At 31.5% G+C, this 18397-nt stretch overlaps 2 protein-coding genes across 3 annotated transcripts; both read right to left on the bottom strand.

Annotated features, from left to right (window-relative positions):
* Positions 1-2813: 2813 nt before the first annotated feature.
* Positions 2814-8507, bottom strand: LOC129919528 (putative apoptosis-inducing factor 1, mitochondrial). 2 transcript variants are annotated; one of them, XM_056000447.1, is made up of 7 exons: positions 8285-8507; positions 8145-8191; positions 7724-7949; positions 4533-4779; positions 3767-4466; positions 3583-3703; positions 2814-3527 (listed from the first exon to the last, which is right to left on the bottom strand). In XM_056000447.1, exons 1-7 carry the CDS (start codon positions 8376-8378, stop codon positions 3115-3117), a joined length of 1848 nt encoding a protein of 615 aa, XP_055856422.1. In that variant the 5' UTR covers positions 8379-8507; the 3' UTR covers positions 2814-3114. The 2 variants fall into 2 exon arrangements, with proteins under 2 accessions (XP_055856422.1, XP_055856415.1); XM_056000440.1 differs by having other exon boundaries at positions 8007-8191.
* A 1478-nt stretch (positions 8508-9985) lies between these two features.
* LOC129906437 (E3 ubiquitin ligase RNF121) lies at positions 9986-15080 on the bottom strand. The gene is made up of 7 exons (XM_055982216.1): positions 14870-15080; positions 14740-14774; positions 14533-14674; positions 14308-14462; positions 10929-11157; positions 10626-10861; positions 9986-10561 (listed from the first exon to the last, which is right to left on the bottom strand). The coding sequence occupies exons 1-7, from the start codon at positions 14909-14911 to the stop codon at positions 10441-10443; spliced, it is 960 nt and encodes a 319-aa protein (XP_055838191.1). The 5' UTR covers positions 14912-15080; the 3' UTR covers positions 9986-10440.
* Between the last annotated feature and the right edge of the window lie 3317 nt (positions 15081-18397).

The raw sequence follows: 18397 nt of genomic DNA on the forward strand, positions 1-18397 counted from the left end.
TTATTTTGTTTCTAAATAAACAATTATAATGTCTTCTCTAGGGAACTACCAAATACCCAAATACCAAATTTGAAAAACTCGCTCGACCGATTTTGGATGGCTTAAGGACAGACAGAAAGATCTAATTCGGTTTTTTTACTTTAAACTTTTAAATTGTTTTTATTTCAATTTTATCAAAATATGCTCTTATGAACTTCTCATGGTTTTGAAAACCATCTTAAAAAATTTGTATGTTAGATTTTAAACATAAGGTGAAAAGTATTATTTTTATGGTTCGGTATTTTTTGTCAGCCACTGTAACCGGTTTAAGTATCCAATTGCATTTTGTATCTTTTTGTTTGTATCATATATTTTTTTAAGGAAAACCCACAGCTACGGAACTGAGCGAATGGAAGTGATGGCGGTTGTGGGATTGGAGAGCTGGGAGCTGAAGCTGAAAGCTAAAGCAGCAGATATTCAGTTTGGTGTCTAACAAGTTTGCTAATCACCTTGTTCTTTTTTGACGTATGTGTTTGTGAGTAAACACAAGTAAACAAAAAAAAAATTCAACGGCAATATGCGGCAGCGGCAGAATATGCAATGCAGCTTACACGTAACACTCTAGAGGTCTAGAGAGTGCATTAAAGCTGGAATAAAGTTTGTATGTATGTATGTATATTTGGTTTTAATGCTTTTACCTGAAGATTTTTAAGGCACGGGCGCTGACTCTCCATTCGTGCTAGCCACGGAAGATCGTTATCACTTCTTTTTTTTGTTTGGTTTCTTATAGCTTGTTAGTGTAACCAGTTCATTTAAAGTTTTAACGAGACGACAAGCTTCGTCTAGGCTTTGATTCAGTTTCAGTATTGTTTGGGGGACTATGTTGGTGTATAGGTAGGTATTTGTATAAACAAAATCTTGTAAGCATCTTTTTCTCAGCTTGTATTTTTGTTTTATTGTTTTTTTTTTTTTTTTTTTTTGTTTTGGTGATTGATTTTCTTGTTGGGTTTGTGAATTGTGAGACAAGCCTTAATGCCATACCGGGCACAGACAAGACTTATTTTTGTTTTCTCGACTGGTTGGGTGTAGGCGGGCACTATGGTTTTTTGTTTGGGATCGCTTTTTAAGTGGATGCTTTGTTAGTTACATGGTTTTTATTTTTGGTGACGTTGTTTTGACCCCAATGTAACTAACAACAACATACCTAGGCAATGGGTGGATATATGAAAATTAAGGAACTAAGCTATTTGTAAGATGTGATAAAAAACCGTACATTTTTTCAAATTTTACTTAATGTTATCACTTGAGAAGGAACTCCTTCTCAAGCCTGTATTTAAATAGTTAAACAGAGGAGAAGTTTTCCCAACTTTAAACTACACGAATGATTTTACTCAAACTTAATGGAGTTGAAAAAAAAATGCAATACAAATGAGAACAAAGACGTATCTCCCCTTAATTTTTTTGCATGTATCAGTTTAAACGAATAAACGAAATAGTTTTAACTTGTGACAACTTACCCCGAAAAAATGCTATAATTTACACCGGCATGAAATTTAACACAGAAAATAAATTAACGAAAAACCAAAATTTACACGTGTCTCAGATGAACACAAAATTGTAGCCAAAACACAAATGCAAAACAAGGCACTCAGAAATGTACCTTTTTTTATTATTAAGAGAAAGACCAAAAATTAAAAAAAAGGTGTATTGGCACCACCCTAAGAACTTCCTTTACTATCGTCTCATTTGCAACTCAGGGTGATGAACCGATAGCTATGGAAAATACCAACATTTTTCTCATTCACGTAATTTTTATTAATTAAAAGGAACAACAACAATAAAAAAAATATTCATCTTTTCATGAAAAGTGGTATAATGTTTCACGCTCACAAGGTTGGCCGCATTCCTTAATTGTGGACATAATATATAAAAACCGTTAATGGTAATTGCAAAATTTTATTAAAAAAAAAAAAAAACAATTTGTAGCCAGAACCTAGCCCGTTTAAATGCTACCTGTTTTTCAAATATGTATTGAATTTTCAAAATTAATTCAAATATAATTAAAAATATAATTTGTATATGCATAATATGCAAAATTTCGAATCAAAAACTAAATTATTAATTTTAAAGATCAGTGAAGTACTCGAGTCACTATGGTGTATGTGTAACATTTTGTTTTATAGTTAAGATAAATTCGAAAAACCTGTTGCGTATTTGGCCTCTTGTTTTTTTTTCCTAGCACCATGTGATTTAAAGTTTTATAATTGCCACAAATCTACATTATTTTTTTTTTCTAGTCATGATTTTTCTAGATAGAATTAATATTTTTCTACTTACCTTGAATAGATACTTGAGTAGAGTTTAAAAATCAAAAATTTTTTGATGATCTTGAATATTCTTGACTTTTGTTTAATCACCCGGAAATTCCTCAGAAAATTGAACTAAAAAGAATTGATTTATAGGTTGTTAGTTTTAAAATATCCGAATTTATACCAAATTAAAATTCGTTTTCGACATTTTATAAAAATTGACTTCTTTGTGAAAAGCTTGATGGAGTCTTGTTGAAATATGAAACTCGAAAAAAACTGTTTTTTTTTCCAAAAAGGCGGGGTAATTCACAACAGAACTTTAAATCTTGGATTCTTCTTAATTCAAAAATGTGATGAATCTATTTGTTTTAGCAGGTTTGATTCCTTCGTAAGCTCCTCGTGCCACAAAATAAATTGTTTACTATAACTGAAAGAAAACAAAAACGAACAAAAAAAATACCTACACAAAAATAAATTTTAGTCTTAAAAAATTCATTGAAATAATTTAAAATTAAATAAAATCGATTTTCCTATTTCTAATTGAACAATTTTTTATTTTATTTACAAGAAAAAAGCTTTCACATGTTGTTGAAGTTCATGAAGAACATGCATGTCGTCAGAAAAGTCAGAATATTAACAGAAGAAAACTACACAATGATGCACTTTTCGTACCATAATTAAGATATTTTCATCGCAAAAACTTGTGCATAATTAGAAAATCAAAATCAATCTCTCCTCAAATGCAAACATGTTCTAAAATATACTTAAGAATTAATTCACAATTAATAACCAATGGCTACTACACATCTATCTAATGGAAATTATTTCACGAATGAATCTCGAATAGTTTCGCCACTTCGTTCAAATCTTCATAGGATTTGTTTTGATTGATGATTGTTCTTGCGAGACCGACACGATTGAAAATGTTCCACAGAAGAATGCCTACTATTTTGTCATTTTGTAAATAGAATATAACTCCTTTTTGGTAGTCATTTTCTTCGTTGGGCTTTGTAGGTTGTGTTTGAGTGTCTTTTGGTTTTTGTTCGAGGGCTATGGTAGTTGTTTCTTTTGAACTACTTTCTGTTGTGGGTTCTAAATGATCATCTTTTCTCTCTTCGTCAGACTTTAAAGCAAATACACCGACTGTGGGCAGAGAAGATTCAGTCCTTCCGATTCCTTCATAGCCAATTCCTGGCCCAAGGTCTGACCAGAACATACTTTGATGCTCATATGGTTTTTCTATAAATTTATGAGATTGTTATAATGATTTCCTTATTTGTTAAGAATAACTTACTAATTCCATCTTTTCCAACCATATTCTCTCCAGCCAATCGGCCAGATATGACTGAATGATCGTGATGCTCCAATCTCCTTCTGCCCAACAAAGGATCATAGAAGCATGATGCATCTCCAGCCTTAAAAATGACAGAAGAAAAATATTCAAATAAAACAGTTAATTAAAAATAAATTAAAGATACCGCAAACAGATCCTGTCTAGCTTCAAGTTCGGCATTTACAACAAATCCACCCAATGCATCATCAACTTCGAGACCTGACAAAGTGGCAATATTTGTATTTGCTTCACATCCAACACAAACCACAGCAACATCTGTGAGAACAGTCTGACCATTGCTCAGCGCCAATTTCAATCCACTTTGTTCTCGATTTACTTCTTTAACTTGCACACCAGGTACGACACACACACCCAACTGTTCAACCTTTTGCGTCGTCCATTTGCTTAGGTATTCTGGTAAAACTTTAGACATGTTTGCCGACTCGGCGTAAATCTGATTTATCTTAACGTTAGTGTCTTTGGAATAAGTTGCAAGAGAGCATGCCAATTCGCTACCCAAGAATCCATTACCAACAATTGTTATTGATTTATTTTCGTCGACTAGTTTTTTCAGTTTTTCAAAGTCGTTCGGTGAGCGATAGAACATAATTTTGTCTTGAACATTTTTGGGAGCATTTTCAAAAGCTGGCAAATTTTTGGGAGTACAACCGGTGGCCAAGAGACATTTCTCGTATTGAATTTCTGTTCCATCGTCAAGTGTAGCAACTCTGTTTTTGGGATCGATTTTCTTCACTGCATATCCTTGGGCTACAGCTATTCCACCATTTGGATTGTCTAACAGATTAGTTGGCTTAATAAAGAACTCGTCTGGTTCAAAGAATAAACTATAAATTGAAACAAGTAATTAGTTTTGACATTTCTACGTTTATTTTGTTTTTGTTTGAAATTACCTTCTTTCAGCGCCAGTCCATTGTTTAAAACGATAGTCTTTGGGTACAACACCAGGCTCAGATGCGTACCACAGTTCTTTCGAAAGTGGAGGCCTCATGTAGGGCTTAAAAAATTCGTTACTTATAACTAAAACTTTCGCTTTTGGATCATTGGATTTAATTGCGCGGAATGCTGAAAAACTGGCTGCACCACCTCCAACAAGAAGGTAAGGTACTTTTTTAGGAAGATCACTTCCATTTAATGGCACTGTAAAAATACAACAAAATTATAGCATAAATAAAAGCCGAGGCTTATGAAAACTTATGATGTTGAGAAATATCTTAAGCATTCGCTCAAGCGTATCCTTATTCATAGTCATCGAGTGAACGTCTGAGGAGGCTTTTTTACTAGAGGAAACGGTTAAGTTTTTTTCAGTCAGCTGACATTAAAACGCAAGTGTTTGTTTTTTGTATTTTACAATAAAAATTTGTACTAATTTTATAATAAAATAAATGAATCGCGAATATGTATTTGTTTAAGTTGACGAGTGAGACGACGAATTCGACGAGTATGTTGGACAAATACGATATGAACGAGTTCGAATTATTAAAAAAATGTTTTTTTGATGGCAGTTAATTCAAATCAGTCAATTTTTCGAGTTTGAGAAAAATTTTTCCTCAAGACAAGATTTATCTTAACTAAAGTGACAGCCCTATTTTCAATTCCCTTGAGCGATTGCTTGAAATATTTCTCAACTTACTGGAGTTGAGAAAAATCTTAACTCGAGTAACGACTATGAATTCCGCTCTCGCATTATTTGGCGTTTCACAAAATCCAAAGAAACCAAACTTCAGAATCAAAAAGAAGTATCGTTTGTTCGTTTGGAATTCCGGATTGGACAGTCCCGGGACCGTTCTATGAATTACCAAACGAAAACGCTATTAGAAGATATTTGATCCAATCATAAATATAATGATAAATTTCATAAGAAAGCCGGTGAAAGAAATCATGGGCATGCTCTCTGATTAGATATCTATATCTTAGCAAGAAGCAATCCAGTCCGATAACACGACAAATGCTTTACCGAAATTAGTTTGGTTCAGAAGAGGAGAACAAGAATCTGCCAGCTGTGTATACTAGGGCGTTCGTTATTTTTGAATCAAGTTCCTAATTGGAAAAACTGTTTCTAAATAATAAAAAAAAATCCCCTAATTTTTTAGATTTTTATTTTGACGTTAGATGGCGCCCCAAGAGGGTTAAAGTTTTTTCTTATTTGAAATAGGTACCTATATGTATGTTGACTTATGAGGCCATTTTTTTAATGTAAAAAAATTTGATGAGGTTCTTTTCTATATTAAACACGATTTTCAACCATTTTTCAACGACTAGGGGTTAAGTCAGGACATGTCTTTTTGGGTTTATTAAACCAAGCATGAAAAATAAAATAAAACCCAAAACTGACTAAATCCCTTGTCTTAGAAAAATGGTTTATACCTTTTTGAAAAGGGTGTCTAATATAGAAAAAAAAAACCTCATCAAAAATTTTAACATTAAAGCTATATCTAAAACAAAAATCATGTGTGGAATTCACACTTGGTAGAAGTGAAACCTTAAAAAATCATTTTTCTTGAAAAAAAAAAAATCAAAAAAATCAATTTTTTTTTTGCATCTATCACCTTAAAGTTGATTATTTTATGTGACAACCTATAGTAAATTTTGTATCATCTGCTTATTATTCAAACTTTAATTTATATGATGTCCCAATCGTATTTGTATGAAATCTAGAAACAAGTTACAATTTTTTTAAGCCAACTATGTAGAAATTTCAAACTGAGTTATGATCAATTGATTTTTCCTGTCGCTTTTTCGTTTTTTGAAGTTTTACTTCAAAAATGGCGTCATATATACCTATCTCAAATGAGTAAAACTTTAACCCTCTTGGGGCGCCATCTAGCTCCAAAATAGAAATCTGAAAAAAAAGCCAAAGGAAAACAAGATTTTAATTTTCTCCACCTTTTTCGATTTTTTTTTTTATTTAGAAACTTGATTCCCGAAAAAACATAAATAACGAACGCCCTAGTGTATACTCTTTTTTACTCTACTCGCACTAAAGAGCTTTGGGCTACCCTCCTTAATGCGAGACATATGAAAAGAAGGACGATGCACATTGGTTTTGAAGTTCTGAACATTAAAATGGGAGGGAAAAAGTCAGATGGGTAATGCATTCCACATTTTCGTAGTACGACAAAAGAAAAAAATCTCTGTACTTAACGATACTTCTGAAATCGGGCTTTACTAAGTAATAGTAGTAGTAGTAGTAGTAGTAGTAGTAGTAGTAGTAGTAGTAGTAGTAGAAGTAGTAGTAGTAGTAGTAGTAGTAGTAGTGTGAGGACAGACATGATACATTACAAAGGTGCTCTAGGAATGAGATTGAATCTGTATTGGTAATAGGACCAATCATTTTAAAAGCTCTATTTTGAAATAGTTTAAGTGGCTCTTAGGAGCACCTGCTTAGGTATTGGGGGCGACTTTCCATTAAGGGCGCACACCTAGAGTTCTGATTTTATTTTTTACCGTGAGCTTAGGGTCTCAATAGAAAACCTTTAAAATATTAAGGTTAGGAAACAGCCCTAAGTATGATTAAAAAATAAATATTTAAATTTTTCATACAAAATGTATGCAAATGACGACCACAAAGAAAAAAGGATATAGGATTTGAGGTGGGGACAAGTTTGGGTATGTAAAAAGAACTCAAAAAAAAAATTTTTTTCTTTGCAATCGTCATTTGCATGCATTTTGTATGAAAAAATTAACTTTAAAAAATTAATTAAAAATATAAATACACGTTTCCTAACATTAAAATTGTTATTTTTATTACTTTTAGTCATTAATCTTTCAAATTAAATTATTCGCGTATTAAAATTCGTGCGCCCCTAAAGGAAAGTTGAGCCGGTATTGGAACTATACTCGAGCTTTGGACGAAGGGATAAAATTTTTCTTATATCAGCGGAGGAAACCTAAGTACCTATTTGGCAGTTTTTGGCGAAATGGAATATGTGCTTATTCAACAGAAGGTAGTTTGTAATGCACAGAATGTAGACCTTAGAAAGTACGCAAGGCACTATGATGTGCTGACACCTCAAACGAAAAAAGGATACAATTACTTTTTGCGTGGATTTTTTTTAAATGTGTTGATATAAAATATACTTACCCCTTTTAGACACCAGTGAAGACTGATCTTTAGACTGATCGTCACTTTTGCCATCTCCTCCAAGTAAATACCATGCACCGCCACCAAGACCGGCAGCTGCCAATGCTGCTACTATCCACTTGATACTCGAGTTTCCTCCACTTCCATCGGAAGAACTACTTTCAGTGGATCCTGGAGCAGCAGCCGGTTTGGGAACAGAATCTTTTGAACTCTGTTTGCATTTTGGCTAAAAATATATAATTTACAAAATTTAAAATACCAATTACATTCAGAAAAGCAAAACTTTTTTGGAATGTTCTTTTTCATGTGATGGGGAGGATGACAAAGATGATTTGGATGATGGTGGATCGGGACAAGGACGATTATTTGGGTAATCAGTTTTCTTAAGTTTTGATCGAGCTTCAAGTGCTCGTTTCTTTACCGATTCGTACAAGTTCCTTTTTAATAAAAGCGGCGATGCAATTTTCACTGAAAATATTTCAAAAAGAAGAAAATGTATTGAATCATTTTTCATGAAATTCATTCTAACCTAAAATATATTAAAAAAATCGAACTACTCACAATTATTTTGAAGGCAAGATTTGTTTCTACCGACAATCATCATTGCCTGACGACATGCTGGTATTTTGTAATTTAAAAGTCTCGTACATATCATTGTTTTTTTTTTGGAATTTTTAAAGAGTTTAATTCAATAAATTGGATAAAATGCAGACAAAATATAATGAATGGAAATTATGGTGTTTTTTCGATTAATTTTATTTCTTGCATGTCAAAATTTTTTTTAAAGAGAAAAGAAAAAAAAATCAAATCAGCATGACATTTGAAACAGCTGACAGCAAAAAAAAAACAACCTTCACGTTCAGGTTAAAAAAGGTTTGGATTTTCTTAGGATCTACACACACCATGCCAATATGGCAAAATTTAATTTAAATTAAATCTTTCAGATACAAATTTAATTTTTAAAATAGAACTTTCCATTTGTTTTTTTAAACATAAAATAAGAAAGAACAACTACAGTAATGTAAAAAAAAGAAATGATAGCTTGATGAAACTTTCTATTTTTAACTCTACATTTGTCAGTTAAAATTCAAGCTTGATCTGCATAATAGGCTTTAAGGCTAGGCCACACCGGAGGGTAGGTGTATGCGATGGCGGTGTATGAAAAAATTCCAAACTGACACATCAACGTACCGCTACCGCATGACCCTTCGCTGTGACCAAGCCTTTATAGCCTGTTTTCCTACAGCTCAAATGAAATAATCAGATTTTTATTTCATTTCGAATGTCAATTGTCAAATCGTATAGAAAACAAAATTGATGAAATTTGAACTGACCTAATTATCTTACCTATGGTGTTTTCGTTTGGTAAAAAAATCAATTTATTTTTTGATCTAGGTAAATCTGTCAAAAAAAAACAATTTTTGATCTGTTCAACTAGAATTAAGTAATCGCAACAACAGTTTTTTGACAGATTTAGATCAAAAAACAAACGAAAACACTATTACTTGGGCCGCATAAAATTGCTGGACTCAGACTCATTGGAGAGCATTGACAGACTATACATGGACTGCTTGTCGTGTGAATATTCCATATAAAAGTTAAAAAAAGGGTTCCACGATACTAGCTTAAAAGTTGCAACAGCGGCACAAAATATAAGTATTGTACGTAGAACTTGTGCTTATGTCAGTTTTGGTTTGAAGAAAAGCAAAACAAACATTTTTGTTCCTTTTGTTTTCAATACAAAAACAATTTTCTAGTGACCGCTGTTGCTATTTATTTGCAAGCATCGCAGTGTGAATTCGTGGAACCTGGAACCATTATATTCACAAGATTATTTATTGCTTTCATCGTCAAAATCGAATGTAAATTGAATGAAAGATAAAGCAAATTGAAATAAGTCACCGAAGCGGATCACTGGGGTGTATGCGTAACTTTTTTTAACTAGCTGTTTTCCGAATCTTAATTGCCCTATAACAATTATGTCGCAAGTAAAAAGATGGAAATGTTATATTTAAAGAAAGAAAGATATGATACATAACGCCCTTGGGATTGAAAACAACGTTAAAGATTTTCTAGTTTCATATCAATTTATTTTAAAGTTAAGCAGTAAAGTACAAAAGTTGTGATTCCATTCGCGATCATGGCAATCGTCAAATAGGAAAAGAAAAACCATAATTTAATTGATTTTGCCTTTCTGTTCAATAAATTTGATTTGACTGTTTGCTAATTTCGTTACTGTTGAAAAAAAAAAACAAGATGAAGTACAATGCAATTTTGTGTCACACATTCATTTATTAGTTTAATTCAAAAGAAGAAGCAGCCACATCTTTCGAGATAAAGAAGCCACAATTTTACATTTTACACAAATTAAGGAATTAAAAAATATATTCTAAAATAAACAAAGGACTTGTCTTTTATCTTATCTTTCCGTTCATAATTATAGCTGAGGACTTTATTTTAAGCTCTACATATTTTGTTCTTTCCTTGTCAATAACAAACCCGAGTTTTTTTCACACACTTTGCTAAACTTTGTCTTTATTTACAATTATTTTACTTAAAAATTGTGTATTATAATTATAAGGAATTGTAGGAAAATATTTTTTTTTTTGTTTTGTTTTTTAAATTACGATATAATACCAAGTGATAACTTAAAATACAATTATATCTTAGGGTGCAGTGCGTCACAAAAAGGAAAATAGATTTCGTTTGTTTAGTTTTTACTCTAAACCTAGAGCCCAGTTTATACCCTGCACAATGAAGAAAATTAAAGGTTGCCATGCAACCAGCCACCGGATCCAGTCCAAAAGACGTCCATAAAGTACATGAGGACGTTCCCATCTATAATTTTAAGAAAACATAAATAAAATCCATTTCAGATATACAAAAATCTATGAAATCTTACGGATTACAAAACATTTTCTTGAGGTCAACCTTCTCTTTGCAATATGGACAAGTTTGTTTCTTTCCAACAATACACCATCCTCGAATACAAAACTCATGGAAAACATGATTGCACGAGAGTTTGTACGTATTTTCAATGATACCTTCTTCTTTTTCACTAACAAACAAATGATTGCCACATACAGCACACACATTTTCTTCGAGATGTCGTGTTGGCATTCCTAGCGGAGTATAATACTGGAAGAAATAATGTCTTTTTATTTTCAATCGATCTTTAGTGATTTTTTTTTTTTAATTTCCTTACACCAATATGGCAAGCCATTTTATCAGAACAAATTTCTGATATATCACGACCTAAAACACCGATGTAGAGTCCGTAAAATACACAAAGCAGACCTACATCCATCCATACATTAGGCGGTTGACTAAATATAAAATTAAAGCCCAAAAAGGTGGCCATCATAATCAAATAGCCTAGAATGCCCAAGCCATAGCTGAGCTTGTAAATAAAATAGAACCATTTGTAGACAAGCCTGTAAATAAGAAACAAAATAAAAATTACAAAATATACTTTGAATTATTTAATTCAAGATATTATAGATTATAAAAAATTGATGCATTTTGAATAGTGCATTTGTGGACCCAATTAGAAAACAATTCTTGAAATTAAGAATTGATTATACAATTATACATTAACATTCTTAAAGCCCATGCCTTATTGCCTAACTTTCTTCTTACAAACTCCCGCCCTATTTATTTATAAAGGTTCTCGACTAGTTGTTTAGGTACATGGGGGAATTCCACGAGCAGATCCGAAATTCACTGTTTATTGTTTGATCGTCAAAATTTGGTTCATTACTATTGTAGTAATTCAGCTCTATAGCAGCACCAACCCAACCAGTGCAATCTATCGATCTATACATATTGTAAATACATGTTAATATTTCCCTTAAATAAATTCCCTATTGTAAATAATTTTCCCTTAGCGAATAAGAATATGAAAAGAATAAAAGAGTATGTGTCGGACCTAAATGAGAATGTGTTTTATATGTTTCCGTGAATAAGCTAAATAAAAGGTTGCTAAAACTATAGAAACAATTAAAAAGTATAAGCGACTTAACTATCCAAGTCAATGTAGGCTTCTCGGAACGTTCGGACATCAATAATACTGAAGGAGTGTCTGTCGTCGATTGCATTCTTGGTAAATCTGATTGACGATCGATTGATCTAGGGATTTCCATGTCTCTTTATGACCCCACAGCAAATTCAACTAGCCTGAATCCTTTATCGGACTTGTGGTCTTGTAATTTTTTTCCGACTTTGCTCCAAAGACAAGTTCCCTTCACAGCTTTCAATTTTGCTCACCCAGGAGGATTTTTTTTTCGAAGAGCTTGTAGAAACTATCTTTGGTGGTAATGTCGTTCTTTTCCTGGGGCGTTGGAGTACAGCAGTCTTATGTACATCAGTCTTTGTTTAGCTTTGATGCGAATCGTGGTCATGGGTTCGTCCATTCAGTTGAAACACAGAGCGTTTCATCTGAGTCTGCCTCCTACGATGAATCCGCATCCAAATAAGTGCCGTTCTCAGCAGCAGTCGCCGTAGTAGATGTCGTAGCCTTTAAGCTGTCTTTTGTCTGGCCCTTCTCATCGTACTTAGTAAGTTATGCATGTCAAACGCGCGGCCCTCGACATTTTTGATAATTTTGAGTTTGTTTCACTGATCTGCGCTACATTTTAGGTATACAAATTATCGATAAGATGCTCAGATAAATTTTAGCTCGGCTAAATTTTTTCGACAGTTTGTATGGGAGCTAAAATGTATCTTATTATGAGTTTATTTTGATTAATTCAAATTCGAAATACCTATGCTAAAATGAATCTCGATCTGCGTACCAGACTTAAAGTTATAATTTATATATTCCGTTCAACTCACATTCACCTCTTTTTTTTATTGAACAAATAAATATTAAAGACTTGAAAACAAAATTATAAATTTATATTATATTATCCTCGTGAATTAGGAAGCGAATGTTCTGATTTAACCCAACGGTACTTTAAATCATAAATCCCTAGGAATTGTTTTTTTTTTTTTTTTCATAAAAATAGAATAAATGTGGAATGATATGGAAATGGATGCATGCGATTTTTAGTGTGACTCCGAAGTAGGTTCCAAACTTCTATGAAGTGAATATTCACAAAACCTTCCCATGTGAGCAAATATTATTAATCCGCTTTAATTAGCTTTACTTGCAACTAACTAACTAACAATGTAATACAATCTTGGAACTAAATTTTGACCCACTTCCAATTATCGTAACAAATTGAAAATTTGTACACATAATGTAGTCCGGATGACAACACAATATTTTGGTGGTCTGGCTCCCTGGGGAGGGGCATTAGGGGGTCGAAATACCCCCGTGATAAAAGCGTATTTTTAGTTTTTTAAACTATATATGTATGTATTTTATTTTTATTATTAACCCTCTGTCGGCACACGGGTGTGAATTTGGCAGGACAAAAATAAAAAAAAAATACGATTTTTCTCTTTTAAGGGTGATAATATATATTATGGGTGCTTTCATAATTGCATGGTTGCTTTGTTTACATGCGGTCATTTGCGATCAGACTAATGTCAGAAAAACTATTTGCGCATGTATTTTACTTTGAATTTATGAACACTTTTTCTGATTTGGGTCTTTTGTCAAAAGTTTGAAGTTTCAATTCAGCCTCCTCTTTAAAAAACCAACTCCATCCTTTAAGAAAAAAATCTTTTTTTTTTAAACATTTCTCCAAATGTTTACAAAGTTATTATATGCAAGAAATTCGCGGCTATTTTTGTTATTTTGACTTGAATTTTAAATTTCCATTCAAAATGTTGATAGAATTGAGAAATAAAGGAAAGCTGTATCATTTTTTACGTCATGTTCCTTGTTCTTCAAGTTGAAATTCATTGCGCATGGGAATTTTTTTATTTGCACATTTGCGCTGCAAATATTTGCGTTTTACATTTATGAACACCTGACATTTGTCATTTGCATTAATGAAAGCTCTGCATTCGTCAGACTTGCGCAACCATGCATTTATGAAAGCACCCATATTTTTTTGAAATTGTGAATGCAATATTCGAATTCCTCGGAAAATTCTACATCAATTTCTTATATTATTCTCTATAAAATATTGAGACCGAAAAAAGTTCTAGCGACATGAAAAAAGTATAAACCAAATTCGCCCCGTGTCCCTATCACGTCACAAAAAAGAGGTGTGCCTACAGAGGGTTAAGGGAAATAAGATCCAGCCTAACTTACACCTTGGTCTTGTGAAAAAAATGGTAGTAGGTAAGGAAGAGATTTTAGATATCAGGGAGAAAACATATTTGTTACATTTTTTTGCGGCCCATACAAATTTACATCTTGCCGTGTTGGCCCCTAGTAACCATTGAGTTTAACATGCCTGAAGTAATAAAATGAAATATGGAAGCGACTCGAAACTAAATTTTACATTATTGAGTACGATTGAAATCGAATTCCATAACTACTAATCCACAAGGTATGATTAAACATCAAAAGCATACGACAGAAAGTTCTATTATCTATTTTTACTAAAGAATGATAATTTTATCAATGGCCTAGGAAAAGATAAGAAAACAAAAAAAAAAAAAAAATCGAGTCTGTGAGATAAGTTTACCTTGGCGTAGTGCCTTCAATAGGCTTGCTAACAGCTCTTCTCATCACAAAAGCTGTCAGTGACGAGAATATCAACCAAATGATTATAAATCGATGCCAACTATAAAAGAACGATATGAGTAGGGGAATTACCCACATAGCGAGCAGTGTGATGAGCTAAAAGAAAAATAAAAAACTTGATTATTACTACAAATCACGTTTACGAAAGAATTTATTCCTTTCCTACCGAATAAGATCTGTAATGTCTCTTCTTCCATTCAACTAGAATTATCTGAGTTATAAACAGAGTGACCAAGAGGATAATAACCATCTCGGAGTGCATTGATTCATGACCTTTGTGCTTCTCGTGCATCAGCTGATGTTCAGCTCTATAAATGAATTTGAATTACATTTTACAAATTATTTTGTGTATAAGAAACAATTTAAAGCTTACCTCATTCTTTCTTCGGGTGTCATTTCGTCTAAGGACTAAAAGGCACGCAAATTAAATTAGGACACGATAAAAGGTATGGTTTTTTTTTTTTTCTTGTAAGAAAAAAGACATTTTTTTTTTGTTAGCTTACCTTGTTTAAGTCTACTGGCGCGTGTAATTCCGGAACGTCCATGTTTTTTGAATATATTATTAGTTTTAAGTGAATGCGAGTATTTAAATTTCGTTATGATGACTAGAAATATAAGTTGGGCATATTAAAAAACATCCAAAAATTAGATTTTTAATAAAAAACTACATCCCGAAAAATACACGAACGCAAATGATGAAAAATGTAAATATAATTCTTTTTTTTTTTCACTGTTCCTAGGATCAATTTGGAAATGTCAAATTTGACACTGACAGGTTGAATAAAGTTCATGTCATGAGTCGGTAATGCAGTTTTTTTGTTTGGACTGTACACTTTAAACAGAATTATTTTTGTTAAGGTGAATGGTAAAGTTGAAATGCATTACTGGTGGTTAAAATTGAAATTAAAAGTCAAGGTAGTTACAGATGACAAATTATTTTGTCATCTCTGTGTTGTCACGACTTTCTAAAAAAAAAAGTTATAAAATAAACAAAAGGGGTATTCATGAAACGGTGTAAGCTATAGTTACACCTGGTTAAATAGTAAACGAAATGTCAAACTCATACAAAATTTTGATACATTTACCACTTTACCAAGTTTACCAAGAGCTTACACCGTTTCATGAATATCACTATTAAAAAAAAACTCTCTCAGGAAATGTCACATCTTTGAAAGTAGTAAAGGAACTCCCAAACGATCGGTGATCGATAAAAAATGAAAGCTCCCGAAAAACGCAGCTTTTATATGAACAAAATTCTATACACCTCCCACATAAAATTTCAGCTTTGGTAAAGGTATTACAGAAGCTACATTTCAGCTTCTTTTTAACTTTAGTAAGGTAAATTGACCCTTTATAAGAATATACTTATAAAATTTATTAGAAGCTTAAACGAAGATTTACCGAAGCTCTACTGAAGCTACGAAATTTGACATATAGCTTCGAAAGAGCTTGTATAGCTTTTTAATACATGTCTCATAGAAATTAAAAAACAACTACAAATACAAAAAAAGGAATTTCCTTTTTAATTGGTTTTGATTTATTTTAAAATTATGAATTTTATCTTTTAATCTGAAATTATATAATTATAACACTCCATTAGCTTTTGGTATATCTATTAATAATAATTTTGAAAGTATCATTTTTTTACCACACCCAGGAATCGATTTTCGTATCTGCTTGGTGGAAGTCCACCACTCTACCCACTCGGCCATCCTAGCATATTCATTAATGAAATCAAAAACTTAATCAGTTCAAATAGCAGAAATGTCAAAACAAAAAAATGTCCAACCTAGATTATTCAATATCAAAACCAAAAATCAAATACTAACCCAAGTAACAATTTCAAACCTCGGTTACAAAATAACCAAAGTTATAAAATAACTGCAAATAACCGCGGTCAAAAAGCGGCTATAAACGGGTTGTTAAAAGTCTGTGGTTAATTTTAGGTTAGAAAAAAAACCCAGTATTTTCGAAGGTTTGTTTTGGGTTAAAATTATACGTAAAATAAACTTTTTAGTCATAAATTAGTTTAAAAAATTCCATTTTTAAACTAAGGAAATATTTTGGCTATTTATTTACTTTTATTAAACCCAGGTTACATTCTTGTTATTTTTTCAACCCAATTTTTTTGGTTAAATTATAACCTCAGTTTGAAGTTGGTTTTAAAATAACCAAATTTCTTCAAAAGTTTCGGAAAAGTATTTAAATAACTCGTTTTTGACACAAAGTCATAAATAAGTTTTTAAATAACTTCTAGTTTTGTGTTTTAAGGGTTAAAAAATAACCAAATTTTGGCTCCAAGTTTGAAGTAAGTATTTTAATAACTTTTTTTTTCGCACAAAAAGTTTTTTTTTAAGTTAGAATTTAACCAAATCTGATCCCAAAGTTTTAAGTAAGTATTTTAATAACTCTTTTTTTACCCAAAAAGTTATTTATAGGTTATAAATTAACCAAATTTTATCTATAGTTTGAAACGAGTTTTTAAATTACTCACTTTAAGATGGAAGTTGTTTATTGGTTTAAAATTAACCCATTATAGAACCTAAGTTTAAGGTGAGTTTCTAATTAACTTCTTTATTTTTGTCTTTTATGGGCTAAAAAATAACCAAATTTTCATTACAAGTTTCAAGTAAGTATTTAAATAACTCCTTTTTTACACAAAAAGCTATTTATAGACTAGAAATTAACCAAATTTGACCTTAAGTTTGAAACGAGATTTTAAATTACTGACTTTTTACCATTAAAGTTGTTTATTGGTTTAAAATTAACCCATTATAAATCTTAAGTTCAAGGTGAGTTTCTAATTAACTTCTTTATTTTTGTCTTTTATGGGCTAAAAAATAACCAAATTTTCATTACAAGTTTCAAGTAAGTATTTAAATAACTCCTTTTTTACGCAAAAAGCTATTTATAGACTAGAAATTAACCAAATTTGACCTTAAGTTTGAAACGAGATTTTAAATTACTGACTTTTTACAATGAAAGTTGTTTATTGGTTTAAAATTAATCCATTATAAATCCTAAGCTTAAAGTAAGATTTTAAATAACTACTATAAGTACGTATAAGTTTTTAATCAACTCGTTATTTACCTTTTAACAACCCTGGCAATTTTTCAACTAAGTTCCAACCCAATTTCAACTAACCAACAACTCTCCACACATACACATTCACCATACTCGAGCGTCGCGCGTCGCCCATCATATTTTTGTCTCTCATTTTTCTCAGATCTCTCAGTATTCTTTTGTGGCTGGTGGTAGCAAGTTATTGTGCGAGAAAGTTTTTGTGAAAAAATATAAATTAAATAAAAAAAAATATCTGTCTGTGAAAAATTATTAAGAGGTAAGTTATTTGTTTATAATTTATTTTAAATATTGTTATTTGTTTATAATTTATTTTAACCCTTTGCTTCCTAGTGGTTTCAGCATGATACCACCTATTAATTACTTTGTTAGTTTTTTTTACTACAAAATGGACTTTTCCTTTTGTACTCTCAGCTCAAAACATTCCTTATACAATGTTATTACTAGTACAATCATTATTTTTTTCATTTTAGTGTGTTGTTAGAAAATATCAAAACTTTTTTTCAAGATATTTGTATTTTTTTCCGGGAGCGAAGGGTTAAATATTAAATATTGTTTAATAAATAACTTCAGAGTATAAAAAATAACTTCTGAGTTTGAAAAATATCTTCTGAGTTTGGAAAATAACTTCTGAGTTTGAAAAATATCTTTTGAGTTTGGAAAATAACTTCTGAGTTTGAAAAATATCTTCTGAGTTTAGAAAATAACTTCTGAGTTTGAAAAATATCTTCTGAGTTTAGAAAATAACTTCTGAGTTTGAAAAATATCTTCTGAGTTTAGAAAATAACTTCTGAGTTTGAAAAATATCTTCTGAGTTTGGAAAATAACTTCTGAGTTTGAAAAATAACTTGAGAGTAGGCATACAGATAACTTAGCGCGTCTTTTCATTTGTCTTTCTCATTCCGCGTTATTATTCCAAGCTTGACTGTTGATAAAATCACTATAATAAA

This window comes from Episyrphus balteatus, chromosome 1, assembly GCF_945859705.1.
Source record: "Episyrphus balteatus chromosome 1, idEpiBalt1.1, whole genome shotgun sequence".
Taxonomy (NCBI): domain Eukaryota; kingdom Metazoa; phylum Arthropoda; class Insecta; order Diptera; family Syrphidae; genus Episyrphus; species Episyrphus balteatus.

What these genes read in the sequence shown, in the direction of transcription:
- LOC129906437 (XM_055982216.1), bottom strand. Translation starts at nt 14,911, where the DNA reads ATGGACGTTCCGGAATTACACGCGCCAGTAGACTTAAACAAG. An exon ending in CGCCAGTAGACTTAAACAAG is followed by an intron (nt 14,775 to 14,869) that starts GTAAGCTAACAA and finishes CGTGCCTTTTAG; the next exon opens with TCCTTAGACGAAATGACACC. An exon ending in GACATTACAGATCTTATTCG is followed by an intron (nt 14,463 to 14,532) that starts GTAGGAAAGGAA and finishes TTTTTCTTTTAG; the next exon opens with CTCATCACACTGCTCGCTAT.
- LOC129919528 (XM_056000440.1), bottom strand. Translation starts at nt 8,378, where the DNA reads ATGATATGTACGAGACTTTTAAATTACAAAATACCAGCATGTCGTCAG. An exon ending in AAAAAGAACATTCCAAAAAA is followed by an intron (nt 7,950 to 8,006) that starts GTTTTGCTTTTC and finishes ATATATTTTTAG; the next exon opens with CCAAAATGCAAACAGAGTTC. An exon ending in GGTTGGAAAAGATGGAATTA is followed by an intron (nt 3,528 to 3,582) that starts GTAAGTTATTCT and finishes ATAAATTTATAG; the next exon opens with AAAAACCATATGAGCATCAA.